Consider the following 16,776-nt stretch of genomic DNA (forward strand, 5'->3'; position numbering starts at 1 on the left):
AGAGAGAGGAGAGAGAGTGGAGAGAGAGAGAGTGGAGAGAGAGTGGAGGGAGACAGTGGAGGAGACAGTGGAGAGTGGAGAGAGAGAGAGAGTGGAGAGAGAGAGGAGAGAGAGAGAGAGGAGAGAGAGTGGAGGGAGAGTGGAGGGCGAGAGTGGAGGGCGAGAGTGGAGGGCGAGAGTGGAGGGAGACAGTGGAGGAGACAGTGCAGAGAGAGAGTGGAGAGAGAGAGTAGAAAGAGAGTGGAGAGAGAGTGGAGCTAGACAGTGGAGAGAGTGAGCGAGAGAGTGGAGAGAGAGTAGAGAGAGTGGAGGGAGACAGTGGAGAGAGAGTGGAGATAAAGACAGTGGATAGAGAGTAGAGAGAGAGTGGAGAGAGTAGAGAGAGAGAGTGGAGAGAGAGAGTGGAGGGAGAGAGAGTGGAGAGAGAGAGAGTGGAGAGAGAGAGTGGAGAGAGAGTAGAGAGAGAGAGTTGAGAGAGAGTAGAGAGAGAGAGTGGAGCTAGACAGTGGAGAGAGAGTGGAGAGAGAGAGAGAAAGTGGAAAGAGAGACAGTGGAGAGAGAGTGGAGAGAGAGAGAGAAAGTGGAAAGAGAGACAGTGGAGAGAGAGAGAAGAGAGAGAGTGGAGAGATAGAGAGAGAGAGAGAAGAGAGAGAGTGGAGAGAGAGAGAGAGAGAGAGTGAGGGGAAAGAGAGAGGAGAGAGAGAGAGTGGAGCGAGAGAGAGAGAGTGAGGGGAGAGAGAGAGGAGAGAGAGAGAGTGGAGCGAGAGAGAGAGAGAGAGGAGAGAGAGACAGTGGAGGAGACAGTGGAGAGAGAGAAGGGAGAGAGAGTGGAGAGAGAGAGAGTGGAGAGAGAGAGAGAGGAGAGAGAGAGGAGAGGGAGAGGAGAGAAAGTGGAGAGAGAGTGGAGGGAGAGTGGAGGGAGAGAGTGGAGGGAGACAGTGGAGGAGGCAGTGCAGAGAGAGAGTGGGGAGAGAGTAGAAAGAGGGTGGAGAGAGAGTAGATAGAAGGTGGAGAGAGGGTGGAGAGAGAGTGAGAGAGAGAGAGTGAGAGAGTGAGAGAGTGAGAGAGTGGAGTGAGTGAGTGGAGAGAGAGAGTGGGAGCGTGGAGAGAGAGAGTGGAGAGAAAGAGAGTGGAGACAAAGTAGAGAGAAAGTGTGAAGGGAGAGAGGGTGGAGAGAGTGGAGAGAGTCGAGAGAGAGTGGAAAGAGTAGAGACAGTGGAGGGAGACAGTGGCGAGAGAGTGGAGAGAGAGTAAAGAGAGAGAAAGTGGAGAGAGAGACAGTGGAGAGAGTGGATAGACAGTGGAGATGGAGTGGACAGAGTTGAGAGAGAGAATGAAGAGAGAGAGTAGAGACTGGCTGACTGACTCAGAGACTGAATACTGACTGACTGAGAGAATGACTGGCTGAGAAACTGACAGATAGAGAGAGAGCGAGGCTGGCTGACTAAGAGAGTGACTGACTGACTAACAGAGAGAGAGAGAGACTGATTGAGAGTGAGACTGACTGAGGTAGAGAAATACTGACTGACAGAGAGAGAGACAGAGAGAGAGGCAGAGACTGACTGACTGAGAGAGATAGACGGATTGACTGCGAGAGAGACTGACTGACTGAGAGAGACTGACTGACTGAGAGAGACTGACAGAGAGAGAGAGAGACTGACTGAGAGGGGGACTGACAGGGAGAGAGAGAGAGACTGACTGAGGTAGAGAGAGAATGACTGACTGAGAGAGACTGACTGACTGGGAGAGAGAGAGACTGACTGGGAGAGAACGAGACTGACTGACAGAGAGAGAGACTAAGAGAGAGAGAGAGAGACTGGGAGACTTACTGGCTGAGAGAGAGACTGGCAGAGAGAGAGAGACTGACAGAGAGTGAGACTGACAGAGAGAGAGACTGACAGAGAGATTGACTGACAGAGACTGACAGAGAGAGAGACAGAGACTGACAGAGAAAGAGAGACTGACTGACAGACAGAGAGACTGACTGACAGAGAGAGACTAACTGAGAGAGACTGACTGACAGAGAGACTGACTGACACAGAGAGAGACTGACAGAGAGAGTCACTGACTAAGGGAGAGAGAGACTGACTGAGAGAGACTCTCTGACTGCGAGAGAGAGAATGCCTAACTGAGAAAGACTGACAGAGGGAGAGAGAGACTGTCTGGAAGACTGACTGACTGAGAGAGAGAGACTAAGAGAGAGACTGACAGACAGAGAGACTGACTGAGAGAGACAGACGGACTCACTGAGAGAGACTGACAGAAAGAGAGAGAGAGAGAGACTGACAGAGAGAGAGAGAGACTGCGAGAGAGAGAGAGAGACTGCGAGAGAGACTGACAGGGAGAGAGACTGAGAGAGAGACTGACAGAGAGCGGGACTGACTGAGAGAGACTGACAGAGAGAGAGAGAGAGGCCGACTGACTGACAGACTGACAGAGAGAGAGAGACGGACTGACTGACAGAGACTGACTGACTAGGAGAGACTGAATGACAGAGAGAGATAGACTGACTGACTGAGAGAGAGAGACTGACTGACTGAGAGACTGACAGAAAGAGAGAGATAGAGAGACTGACAGAGACAGAGAGAGACCGACTGATGGACAGACCGACAGAGAGAGACTGAATGACAGAGAGAGATAGACTGACTGACTGAGAGAGAGAGACTAACTGACTGAAAGAGAGAGACTGACTGACTGAGAGAGAGAGAGAGAGACTGAAAGAGAGAGACTGACTGACTGAGCGAGAGAGAGAGAAAGCGAGACTGTGATGGAATTGGGGTCAGAGTGTGTATGAAGCTATGCAATGCCTCTTAAGATTGCTATTGTCTACTAATAAAAATGCATTATCAAAATGTGCTCTTTGTAGTTACATCTGCTTTTGAAATACTGCATTGTCGCTTTGTCTAATGTTTTAAAACGGAAACCAGAAGGAGCAGTGGATGCACTTTTGTCAAAACTGAACAATCAGTGGGCCTGATGTTGTATATCATGTCAGGAGTGTGCATCAGGAAACCCACCTAAAATTGGGCAAACTTCCCCGGCCTACAGATGGCAGGGACCCTGTAATGAATGGACCACCACCTATGATAGCCTGCGGACAGACTAAGCCCAACCTTTAACTCCACCATCCAGTGTTACTTATAACGGCTGGATTGGTGACAGTGGCGTAACAATCGCCCCACATCCCCTGCAGTATGGCGGGTAGCTGGCCTGAGAGCTCTAGACTGGCACGGAGAATGGGGGGGCCCCCTCCATGAAGTTTGCAGGGGGGCCCCCTCAAGTTTCGTTACGCCACTGACAGTAACTAGATCAGATCACTGTCAAACCTACCATACACTGTATTGTCTACTTAACCCAATCAGTTTTCTAAATTGCCCACACAAAATCTCCCCACGAAAGACAAGGTGACCGCATAAGGCGAATCAAATTAAAAAGTAACCTCAAAGCATATTGCCAAATATAGATTGCAAACAAGTTGCTTAGTTATATGTCTATGCTGAACAATTGTGCAGCATCTGTATCTCCTTTCACACAATTTACTTTTAATTCTCTACATATACTGCACAGCAGCGCAGCATCTGTCTCTACTTTTCACAATTTATCTTTAGTCAACATGAAAGAGGAGAGATGGGTAGGAGGCACACAGTCAAACCCTCATCTCCACCCTTGTTCTAGCGTTAAGCAGACAAACCGCCTACCTTCCCAAGCTAAAGGTCCATGCTAGACCACCAAACCATCTAAACCCCACAAATGCCAACTAACCTGTCCGTCGGTACCTCACGGCGGGTTCACGAGCCGAAGGGGAGGCACCGACGGACCGGTTTGGGCCAGTTAAATACTGGCGCTAGTGGGTTGATGACTTACAGCTGGTGCGAGTCCCGTAGTCACAGCGCACATGCGCTGTCGAGACACTACCCGGCGCATGCGCCTAGACGGCTAAAGGTGATAGCGCGCATGTGTGGCTGAAAGCCACTCGCCATGAGGAAAACACTACCCGCATCGCGCGTCTGCATATGGGCGCATGCGCATAGCGGGTGCGCTCGTCTACAGCAATCGCGGCACCCGTATTCAGGCTGCTCTAAGCCGCATCTATTATCAGGAGTTGGCGAGCGCTTCCTGGAAATACCAAAATAACATTACCCGGCTTCTAAAGCGCCGCCTCGTCCTAAAAAATGTGATAGGAGAATATTAACATGTTAGCAACAATAACACATGTGTAATCACTTCAGCCTAAGCTACTAGTCAAAACGACTAGGCGAGTGAGAGGGGTATCGATCAGCACGAGGAAACTCCCAGATATGAACCCCATGCACCCCAAGTCGGACGCCTGTAGTTAGGGGGGCGCCGCTATGTCCACGCACTAGCAGAGTATGCCCTTATCGCTACAACTAGATGTGGTTAAATCAGTGTGAGCCATCTATAGTGATGCAGATAAAGACGCCCCTAGGGGTAGATGTTACCATTACCTTTACCAGGCCAAACTGTGGATGGAACCCGCCCCAGAGAGTCAAGAAAAACCCCCCTTTGGAGGCTGGAGGCCTGCCTGGGCACCAGTGAATGCCCAACTCAGTCAGACAACCCCTTAGTAATAGTAAAGTCTCATAAAACCTAGAATGTACAAGTAGTTAAACAGTCCCAGGCATACTCCCAACCTACATTAGTGCACCCTGCTAGTGGAAAAAGCTGCATATGGCAGCTGCCACTTGAAGGATCTGAGTGGTCGCTTAGATCACGGTGCCTAGAGGTGCGCACTAAGTCCCCGACATAGGGACAGAGGAGTATCATCATGGCAAGTGGTGCACACGCAGTTTACAGAGCCCGGAAAAGGTATTCAGATAGAGAGCCACGGGATGTTGTCATTCAGTCCAGCCACATCAGTTTTTAATTTGAAAATCCATCGCTGCTCTTTAACAAATAAAAAGTGCGAAACATCAGCGATGTGTGGTGGAATGTATGGCTGTTCAAGAACCACCCAAGTCAGATCCTCTGCTCTATGTTTGGCCTCAAGAAAATGATTTGTGAGGCCTGTAGATTGTTTCTTGCAGCGGATCGTACTTTTGTGTTCACTGATTCGAGCCTTGATGGCTCTCGTTGTATGCCCCACATATTGTTTCTTGCATGGGCACGTGATCAGGTAGATGAGTTTGTCTGAGTTACAGTTCGTGTGTTTTGTGAGCCTCCATGGTCTAGTGGTCCCAATATCTACCATTAGAGTCTTGCGTGTCTGTGGGCAAGCCGCACAGTTGCCACAAGGGTAGTGGCCTAGTACTGGGATGGTATTCCAGAGGGTGTTGGTGCACTGTTTCAATTCTCTCGGTGGTCTAGTATGGACCAGACTATCCCGGATTGATGGTCCCCTCTTAAATGCAAATAGAGGTCGAGGTATGGTGCCCGCCCCTGAGTTCAAAGTCTTCCAGTGTCTGAGTATCGCCTTCTTCACCATATTGGAAGAAGTGGTAAAAGTCTGTACCATAGTCATTCGGTCTCGGGTGCCATCAGACCTCTTATGTTGTAGAAGGGCCTCACGGTTGTTGTTGAAAGCCCTCTTATGGTGACGGTATTTCTCGCACCACTGGAAGGATCATCAGACGTGAGTGATTGATCCGGCTGAGGTTGCTAGAATGAGTGCTGGGTATGCATAGTATTGACACGCAGTGCCTTGGGCATATTCAAACATTTTAGATTGACTATGTTTTACCAGGCGCCACGTGGTTATTCAATTGGTATTTGGTTTTCTTTTCTTTTGACTTTTTTCACAGGGAAGACCAATCGCATCCACTGAGCAATTCGAGAAGATGCGGTAGGATGGTCGTGTTCGACCACTCTTAGTTTACCTATAATATGGTCGTTTGATTTATTTTCTTACTTTTTCATTCCTACACAGTTGGTAGTGTAATCTGCAGTAGCATTGTTGAAAGCTTGGCCCTGATGAATGCCAGTGAATTTACACAGTACGGCAGAAACATGTTGGCCTGAATATCTTTGTTTTCTACCAAGCAAACTGGACAGTGATTATTTTACACTGTCACTACACTATTTTTTTAATCTGACGTCCAGGCAAGCACTATTAAAGGTTTTCGTTTGCCTTGACAGCCATTTTAGCCACTGCACTATTTGTATTATTTTTTTGCACTGCACCTATCAGTACCACCTTGTATTAACATTTGCGGTATCCAGACCATGACTCAGTCATGCATTGCCAATATACACCTGGGCTTTTGCAGACTTACCATGGCCTGAGTGTCCTACATGATGAGGCTCCGCCATCTGGGTGGTCTGACAGGACTAAAACCAGCAATTGTTGATAATCAATGTGTTTGATCAATCCGGTTGTTGGGCGTTTGTGCTTATCCTAGCGAGCTTTCTGAGCACCTCGGCGTTATCCGACTGACAGGTACCTTTGTTTTTTAAGTTGTCACACTGGGGGTATTTACCTGTTAGGTCGTTAAACTTTCCCTCGGACCCTCCCTCACTAATTTGTTGTAATATATAACCCACAACCTGCTACAGAACTAAAAGCACACAATTAATATTAAAAAAAAGTATTATATTTAATATCATTCAATTACTTCCCACCCTCTCCCCCTATAAACCCACTACCCGCTGACACTAAAAGCACAAAATGTAAAAAAACATTTTTATAACTACTAAAAACTGTAACACATGTATTAAAAATACAAACAATTCTTCTACACAAAAATATAGATCACATACATATAAAATATACACTAAAATACATAATAATAAACAATGATATTTTTAACAACTATATTTTTGCAAACGATATTAAACACTTAACTGAATTCGATAATCATGACCTCAACATTTTTGATGTCGATATTTCTGACCCATGATATTTCCAACTCGATATTTGTGCACCTGAATATTCTGTCTCTACACCAGATCAGACAACCAGCTGGCGAGGGCATATGTGAATAGACAAGGGGGCTCATGGATTCAATGACTGGATGCTCTGGTCCAGAATATTTGTCTGTGGGTAGATCTTAACATTCTCTCTCTACCAGCAGTTTTTCTAATGGGAGAGAGAATGAGTGTACAGGCCGTCAGAGCAGGACTTTTCCATCCTCAATATCTCTCAGGTTGTTCATTTGAGGGTGTATGGAGACTGATTTTGAAAACTCAGCTCCTGGAGAAACCATCAGATGGGACTTAGATTAGTGAAAATCATTGGAAATTATTGAAAATCTCCAGCTTGTCACAATATTTTCGTGAATTTGTGGGCTATTAGAATCGCCATGGAAAAAATGTAACCTACCGCCTACTTTGCCATTTTTTGATGGATGAATTACATTGTTAATGGTACATATGAGATGGACTCGGAAACCACCAAGTTTAGTGAGAGACTTTACAGCATTCCGTAAACATAGAACAAAGAAAGTAGACAGGAGCCCTGTTTGAGATTACAGCCCTGAAGAAGCAGAGACTCAGGCAAAAGATGACTGGAAACATTGAATTTCAAAGGGGCTTTGTGATACTCAATTTATAGAACATAAATGGGATGATAATGTTGTATTAGAAGTATGAGCTAGTGTATTTTCTGAAAGTTATCTTTATTATTAAGTTTTTCGTAAAAATAAGTGAATACATTATCTTATATGTTATATAGAATTTGGATATGATCTATAATGTAAGTTTATTGCATTTTTTCCTTCTTTTTCTTTCCTCCCTGAACAAAACTTTGGTGTAATTTTAAATTATGACCAGTGGGATTTTTCTGGTCTTCTTTTCAGGAAGAGGACAGCACTGAAAATCCCTTAACTGTTTGATATATCTCTGAACCTATGTATTCTTGTTTTGAGGAGAAATCCTGTAGGCTCGGTTATCCTTGGCTGAACTTGTTCAGAAGAAAGAATGCACTTCTGGCACTATTCTTCACTCTAGATCCATCTTTGCGGGAGTGGGGAATCGATGCATTGGCTACCAGCTGGCTCATGGGATTATTTTATGTCTTTATCCCAATTACTCTAACTGTGCAAGTTCTTAGGATGGCTGAGCTTGAGTTTTGTTGGTGGTCCTGTGTTGGCCTAGTCCATGGTTACTAATTCTGATTTAATTAGTACTCAAGCCTCCGTGTATTTTTCAATTTGTTGCATCTAATGCACGGTGCTGTTCTTTCACAGACACCTCTAAGGCATCACTGGTCGGGGATTTGGAGGTTAAGAGGAGATCTTAAGATTCTCAAAGTTGTTCTTCTGAACTGACTCAATGCATTAAACACTCTCAGCACCCTAGAGCCTGAAGGTTTAATCCAGACACTACAAACATTTTCAATGTTGGTGTTTTTGTAAAGGACTCCAGACTGCTCCTGTTGAACCAGTCAGAATTCTAAATGTATATATGGAAGGATTGGCTTGGTGGTCTCAACTATGAAATGTCAATGGAGTCAACCCATTTTAGAGGTACCTCGCTGCCTCTTAGGTGGTTTCTTCCTCAGGTGTCCAGAAGCCCATGCTCTGGTCCCTCCATTGGTTTTGTATGGTCTTCAAACACTCCCCTTTGAACCTCTCCAGTCAGTAGACCTGACATGTATTTCAGTAAAAGTTATATTTTTAGTGACCGTTTGCTCAGGTTGTCAAGTAGACAAGATTGGAGTTTTGCTATGTGATGAGCCTTTCCTAATTTTCTTTCCAGATAATGTGCTCTTTCTCCATCTCTTCTTCCCTAAACACCCAAGGCTTTTTCACAATACTTAAGTTCTAGTACCTCTGCTCTTTTTTATTCCCCTTCTTTCAAGCTGGTAGAAAAACGTAATTCACTAGACCTTCACAAAACGTTGCCTATCTATTTAACTAGAGGATTGCTGGTTTCATGAAGATGGTACTTTTGGTCTCCAAGGTCGGGGTAAGTGTCCCACTATGACCACCTTAAGGTGCTGCATACGACTGGCTACCACAACCGTTTACTTTTATGACACATAAAACAGTTATGAGTTAGGGGGAAAAGGATATAGCAGTGGATTTTTGTGCTTGTGTTAACTGTTGTGGCTCCATGAGTTATTGGTTTGATTTGACATTCTTCCCAATGAAACTATGATTTTTTGGCACTGGGTGTTGCTCATCTTGAGTGATGCCTCTTTTTCAATATGTATTTATATAAGTCCAGTGGTCCTAGGTAACGCTTGGGTAACTCCTTGCATGTTTAAGGCTGGGGTGAGGAAAATAGACGAGGCAGTAGAGACACAGTTACTTGCTGGTAATCTTCATTATTCCAAGTCCTAGTCTTCTTTGCCAGAGTCCTAAGTGCCCACTGGCCTCTCCAATTTACAGTGCCCAATGAGTCTTAAAGAAGCTTGGTAGTAATAGAAAGTGCCTCTGATTGGGGCTAGTTTTGGGGGATTTTAGAAAGCTAGGTGGGTTTTAGCTGGCTCCATCTATAACTCCACGATATGATAAAATAAGGTTAGCTAGCATAGAAACCTTGTCATCAGAATGAGGAAGACTTTGCATATGTAGGATTGAATCAAGGAAGACAAGAATTCCGAATAATGAACATTGTGGTATCTAAAAGAAAACAATAATTGCAACACCACCAAAAGGGTAGGAAATACTAAACACCAGCGATCTGCTGTTCACTGACTCTTGGACACCATGAAAGCATCAGTGGGAAAACAGACTTTCAAACCTATGCTGAAATACCCATGATATGTTACCTATAATTTACTGGGTTCACAGGGTTCAAGATCTGTGACTCCGCCATCTAACAGGCTTTGCTAGACCAACTGTAGGTTTGGGGTCTTAGTGAGTGCCTAGACACGGCTGAAGAAGCAATAGCAGTAAAGTCTATTTTATGTGGTGCTGAATCTTTTATTGTGCAGCTGAGTGAATGATCGAAGGAGTTTGTGGAAGAGGTGGACAGCTAGGGTATGGAGCATAGACAGGATCCTGCAAACCTGGCAGAAAAGCCTGATATGCAATTATACAGGTGAGTAAATGACCTTGCGTTATTGGTGGAGCGTGTGAGAGAACATTCAAATTGGCCCTCATCATACCCTCTGAATTCCTGGCTGTTGGCTTGTCTGCCTGAACAGGTGGCTGTATGTTATTGGCACGCAGGTTTGAACCATGGCACCAATATGGTAACCACCTATCTGCATTGTCCAGAGTGACACCAGGACACCTTCGGGTAATCACACGCTTTAGAAATATTTGAGTGCAAGGTGCATTTTCTTACTTTATTTTGCTTTCTCTCTCCTTTTCTCACTTCACTCCCTCCATGAGATCACAAATCTTGACTATTTGTGCTATCTCCCAGATAATTGCTGACTATTTCTCTATATCTCCTGGTTTCTCACAGGCAGCATAGTGGAGGAGGCGAAGAAACTCTTGAAACATTCCAATGCAGGTGAGGAGAAGCTACCGCATGGGGTGCTGGGAAATGTGGCAGCCGGTCATATTTCCTTCACCATCTCTTAAATTACTGATGCTGCAAAACGTTTTCACACTCTTGGGGACACATACTGTGTTGAGTTTCAAGGACCCTATATTAGACTGAATGTTCTTTGCAACTCCATGGACCCTATATTAGACTGAATGTTCTTTAAAATTCGAAGGACCCTATATTAGACTGAATGTTCTTTGAGATTCCCTGGACCCTATATTAGACTGAATGTTCCTTTAGATTCCAAGGACCCTATATCAGACTGAATGTTCATTGAGATTCTAAATACCCTATATTAGACTGAATGGTCTTTGAGATTCCATGGACCCTATATTAGACTGAATGTTCATTGAGATTCTAAATACCCTATATTAGACTGAATGGTCTTTGAGATTCCATGGACCCTATATTAGACTGAATGTTCCTTTAGATTCCAAGGAGCCTATATTAGACTGAATGTTCTTTGATTCTTTGATTCATTTTGACAGTAGAATGGTTCACAGACTTCCAATGCAAACATTCTAAACCAACATGGTGTTCTATGAAACAAGACCTGTTTCCTAACAGGATCTTATTAATAGTTAATAAGGGTTCAAGGGACCACTGACTAAAATATGGTTGACAGACATCGAATGTACAAAGGTGGGTGGAACCGGTTTAAAGTTGGAAGAGAGACTTATCCAAGTGTAACAACTATTCCAAGTTTCCTGTGGTGGTGTGGGAGCTTACAAACGTTGAGACATAAATCTCCAAGCAAAAGCTATGGAATAAGGCAGTGGCCTGGCAGACAAAACTGTGTACGCCTCTGTTCAGTGTCTTGCCTACAACCAGAGGACCAAATAAGGAACTGCAAGCCTTCTTTCATGTGCAGATGGGTTCTGAAATAAAATCACCCTTTCCCCAGAGAATCCGGTTCGGAGCAAATGGCAGAGTTAATGCATCCAGTCTGATTCAAACTCTAAACAAAATACTTATTCAACCCCGATTTGATAGCAAGTATGCTGGACCTTATGTAGGAACCATTAAGTAGCTTCTTAATAATAAGGGAAAAGTTATTTATATTTAAAAAATAGTTTTGAAGTTTGAGGCTGTTTTAGATTCATGAGCAGATCATCATCATGCGATCTAGTGGCTGGATTCTGGAAAACATTTTGTTTACTTTAACAAAGATCTTTGGGTATCGACATTAGGAGGAGTCAGAATGTCTCTTGATGACATCTACACAGCCCTATAATCACATCCTTATAATTTTCAACATATCTCTTCTCTTCCCTGCGTAGCCCACTTTCAAGACAAGGTAAATTAACCCATGGCTGAAAGATTCAAACGTTGAATCTTTCAGCAATGGGTTAATTTATCTTGTCTTGAAAGTCACTCACCAATGAGAGAGACACACATTCAGATGAGTCTGCAAATGTCCTACTCAAAAGTGACAATAACCAATTTGACCATCTTCGCCCCTGTGGAAAATACTGGATTTAGTGTGTCATGCAATGAGGTTTTGTTATAGGAAGAGGAAGAAAGTGGGTTATGAGTTGAGGGGATTAGGCACGCACCTCAGATAATAACAACAACTGTTGTCAGGGTGACCCTCTAAAGTCTCTCAATACATTTCATCAACTCCTTGATAGCTATGGCACAGAGTCGACAGGCACACCTTAGAGGCAATGTGTAAAGTATTTAGGCAGTAGTAAAACAGTAATAAAGTAGAAATGTAAAACAATAAAAAATTGAAAATGAATTTGAGAGCAAACTATAAGAAACAAAAATACAATAAGGGAAACCAGAGATGTGAATTTCTAAAAAGTTTTATGAAAAATTAGAACCAAAAAGCACAAAGCGCCAATGATAGCGAGGGTCTCCGTAGAAAAGGACATTGGCACAATTTGATCTTTCCTATGGAAGAGACAACCCTGTGAAAATCGCTTTGAGGGCATTTATCCGATAAGGATATGTTTAACATTGAACTTTAGATATGAATTGAGGTTTCCAGCGCACACGTGTATTCTCGTATGTCCAGTCTTTGGCTGTGATTTCTGTTTCAGCTCGCTAGTGGAGGCATACCCCCTAACCCTGTGTATCAATACAAACAAGTATTTCCAGCACGTTTCTGCTCTGGGACATTAAACTTTTACTTGTTCTACTTTTAAATACCATGAACTCTTCCCCACAGGTAATAAGGCCTACTTAGGGTGATGTATAAATATTGAAAATGAGAGTGTTAGGCCTGTTAAAAAGGGTTATTTTGACTGGTCGATTTTACCCTTTAAATCTGGGCAGCCAGGCCAGTGATGGTAGGTCTGCAGTCATGTTTGCATTCTAACTGCAGTGAGTGGCACAATGAGGAGCTGCAGCCCACTAGTGACATTTACCTTACATGTCCTGGGTTCACTGTGGGCACCATATACTAGGATATGGAAGGCATGTTAAATATTCCAGAAAGGGATATGTCAATTTTACCATGTTGAAAAGAGGACCTTAAGCAATTTTCCATTAGTTAGTAGGGGTAACGTCCGCAGAGTTTTAGAGCCAGGAAAAACAAGGATCAGCAAAAAGGAAAAGAAATTCGGAGCCACCCTGCAGAAAGGGCAAATTTCCAATAAGAATAAAATGGGCAAATATTTTAGTTGATGTGCCGGAGGTATTTTGTTCAAGCAAGACATTGATTAGAAACGGCAATTCATAATATTTTAATAATGTTCATAACTTTATAAAGATTTCTAAAGTTTTCAAATGTCCTGAATCCTTGTCATATTATGGTAGTTAATAATCCCAGCTTTATAGCCATACAGCCTCATAGTTTAAATTCTGATTAGTTTTAAGTTACAAATGTCACATAGGTGTTGAAAAAAGGTGGTATTTCTAAAAAAAATGTACGTATATATATATATATATATATATATATATATATATATATATATATATATATATATAATCCACAGTGTGCTTCAAAGCAACACGCGCACTCGGTAGTAAAGATGCTTAGGTTTCTTTATTCTCAGACAACGTTACGCGTTTCGACACCAAAGTGTGTCTTGATCACACGTTATCAAACCCGACATTAAGCTTGCTTAGGTAAACACAATGAGTGGAAAAGTGTACTAAACAGAGAAAACGTACTCATGCTGTAGCTTGTTCCTACTTGATGTTAATGGCTCTGCCATTTTGGACTAGTATATTTGTCAATGCATTTCCTATCACTGTACATTTATATAAGAACCATCGTACTGTAAGTAAGCCATAGAAAGCATGTTAGAATCTTAATATTGCACATTGAAATATCTCATGGGCTCAGAGACAAGAAGGCAATGGACGGTCAAGATTTTATACATTCTAGTGTGTGCCTTTCCAGTAATCGCAAGCTCCGTTTAAAAGTATCGTACTTTTCAAGGACTAGGGCCCTTAGCTTAACATTCACTGTCATCATGTAATTTATCAAGTATAACAGTTTTCATATACATTCCATTTGGTCTAATGCCTATAATGCCCATTTATCAGTACATTGTACAGATAAAAAATATTGCTAACATGCCCATAACTTCTTACGAGCAAAAATACGTTTCTACCCCGTCCCACATATTTGTTATTCATATGCAAGCATCAAGCCTCCCAAAAGAAATTATCAATTAAAGTCCTGGATAATGTCCAACATATAACAGTGAAAAGTGAATATTCTTATCTTAATCAAGTGAAGTGATTTCATCATTCGCCGAAGAAAAGGGTAGGGAAGATGTGCAGTGCTTTAAAAAAATTAATGTCTCCCTTCCTTTTCTCCTGAAAAAAACAATTAAAATATGCATTAAAATAATACAAAAATAGTATAGGCAGTCATCTCATGTGCAGTTCAGTATAGTTCACATTTATCAACAGGTTAGACTTATTCATCATATAAATGAGTTGAAAGTTCGTCATCTATGTTGTGCCCCCCAGGGAATCTGCTTTCTAACTCCATAATCCATTTGGATTCTTTTTTTCTGAGTGCTAGAACCCGATTACCTCCTCTTTTGCCCACATTAACATGTTCCACTGCAAAGTATCTAAGTAGCGAAGTATTAGATTGACGGAACTGCTGGAAATGTCTAGCGACAGGGTAACGTACATCCGCATTGGTTATTGCTCGCAGATGTTCTTGTATGCGCTTTTTAGCCATGCAAGTTGTACTGCCCACATATTTTTTATTGCACGGACACTCAAGTACATAAATGAGAAAGCTTGTGTTACAGGTAAGAAACTGTTTGATTTTACATGTTTCTCTCTGTCCAGGAATATCCACTTCTTTTACCATGTAGCTTGATTTACAGGCAACACAGTGTCCACATGGATAAAATCCTTTAAGGCCCTGTATGTGTTGTTTTTTAGTATCAGACATATCCCCTCTCACCAAAATGTCCCTTAGATTCCTCCCCCTTCTATAAGTAATCTGTCCTGTCCGTAGCGGCCGCCATCTTGTCTCTCGGTAGGATCGAGAGACAAGAGGAGGTCAAAGCGAAGGGGCAAATGACCATAAGGGGGCATAGTAGATCCTCCCTGACCCCATAGGTTTGATGTGGAGGCTTTAAAAGGTGGGGTGCGCCCGGTTAGCGTAACGGGAAGCGGACTGGGGAGCGTACTACAAGGAAACAAGAATGATTGACTTTTAACTTATTGTATGTTTATAGACTTTTTTTTTCTTTTTTTTCTGCTGAGTGACGTCTCGGCCTATCTCCACGGGATGCAGTCCCTACCATCTCGGCGTTTAAGCCCAGGGGGACCGGTAGTGTGGGAGAGATAACGTCTGTTAACGTTCGATTCGAAGGAAATCAGGAAGTGTTGAAAAACATTGTCTGCGCCATCTTGCCTTTTTTCAAATGCCACACTTTTGTCGTGCATGGCAGCCATTTTAGATGCCTTGACCAGACCCACTCTCTGCACGCTGTCGATCCTTAGCATGGCTCCCCACCCTCGCAAGCATCTCCCCCAGGCACTGGTCACCCCCGCTCTCTGTCTTATGCATGGGCAATAAACCTCCCCCCATCTGCGCTGCTCTTCCCTGAGAATCACACCTTGTGCCCGCCCGACACCTCCCTTTCGCCCTATTCACTACCGCACCCTCTGACACTCCTCTTCCTCTGTGTCCGATTGTCCAGGCCGGTCCCAGGCTATCAGCTAGCCCTGCAGATGTAGTTTATGGCCCCAGCTGTAAAGAATCACCCCTCTTCAAAGGAGTTATAGTAGATCAAGGCCCACACCCGATGAGATCCGTCACACCACACGCGTTCCTACTATCTGAAAACCATCCTGTATTGTGATTGGGGAGGGGACCGAGCCTGAAGCGGAAGATTCCAGGGATGACTCTTTGTACATCAAAGTTTTTACAATTATGTGTCACATTAAAAATATATAGCACTCCAACAAAGTAGTAGGATTATAAAACTTTAATAACTTATAAATATATACAACAAAACAAAAACAGTAACAACATTTAAACATTTTTAGGGAAAAAGAAGGAACAATGGTCAGTAGCGGTCGGTTGTGCGAATAGTCCCAAGGCAGCACAACGTCCAGATTTCTGGACGGCACCCATGTGATGTTGCCTGGGTGCCGCACTGATTTGGGTATCCGGCGTGGGGCGTCCCGGGGGGTGGGTCGTCAGTAGCGGCCTGTTGTGCGAATAGTTCCAAGGCAGCAGAACGCGCTGAAATGTGGATGGCACCAAGGTGATGTCCAGTAAGTTGCCGCCCTCCGAATAACGGCGTGGGGCGCCCCGGGGGGGGGGGGGAGGGGGGGAGGCGGCGTGAACGGGCCTCCCCAGGTGGAGTCTCGTCTGCTGTAGTGGGGCGCCCCTTTACCGTTTCAGTTGCCATTCCGTCCGCTTTTGGTCCACTGTGTCAAAATCCGCCATTCAGCTGAGTTGCGCCCACTGTTGCGGTGCAGCGATAGGCGGCTGCCACAGGACTCTCAAAATGGCGGCAGGCTCTTTCCTTTTTGGGCCTGGTCCACTGAAATGGCCCTGGGACATCTTGGAAATCGGACGCTTGTCTGCTAGGTCTTGGACCCCATTCTCGAAAGCGTCCCCTCAGCCTTGAGGATTCTACAAAAGTCTTGGGGGCCCCCGACTCCTGCAGGCTTCCGGTGGGGAGCGGCTGCCATGATTGCTCGCGGAATGACCACGACGGAGCCACGAGATGGTGGTGCTTTCATGCTGACGCCAGCTTCAGTCTGAAACATCCAGAGACAAGGTGGGGCTTTCATCGTTTGGGAAAAAAAAAAGTTTTCATCCAATGAAAAGTGTTATTTTTAGGTCATATGATCAAGCCTTCCATCATTAGGAAACCAAAAGTAAAATGAACCAATGAAAAGTTTTATAAACAAGTCACATGACCTGTTATGCGGCATAGG

The 16,776-nt window shown here is 44.0% G+C and overlaps 1 protein-coding gene across 2 annotated transcripts in view; it reads left to right on the top strand.

Moving 5' to 3' along the window:
- Positions 1-16,776, top strand: part of LOC144752976 (pentraxin fusion protein-like) — a 220,368-nt gene that overhangs the window by 102,851 nt on the left and 100,741 nt on the right. For both annotated transcript variants that reach the window (XM_078640788.1, XM_078640796.1), the window contains exon 8: positions 10,315-10,362. In XM_078640788.1, the coding sequence (XP_078496914.1) occupies positions 10,315-10,362 (48 nt within the window). The remainder of the gene's footprint in view (positions 1-10,314; positions 10,363-16,776) is intronic.

The sequence above is a fragment of the Lissotriton helveticus genome, chromosome 1_1 (assembly GCF_964261635.1).
Source record: "Lissotriton helveticus chromosome 1_1, aLisHel1.1, whole genome shotgun sequence".
Classification (NCBI taxonomy): Eukaryota; Metazoa; Chordata; class Amphibia; order Caudata; family Salamandridae; genus Lissotriton; species Lissotriton helveticus.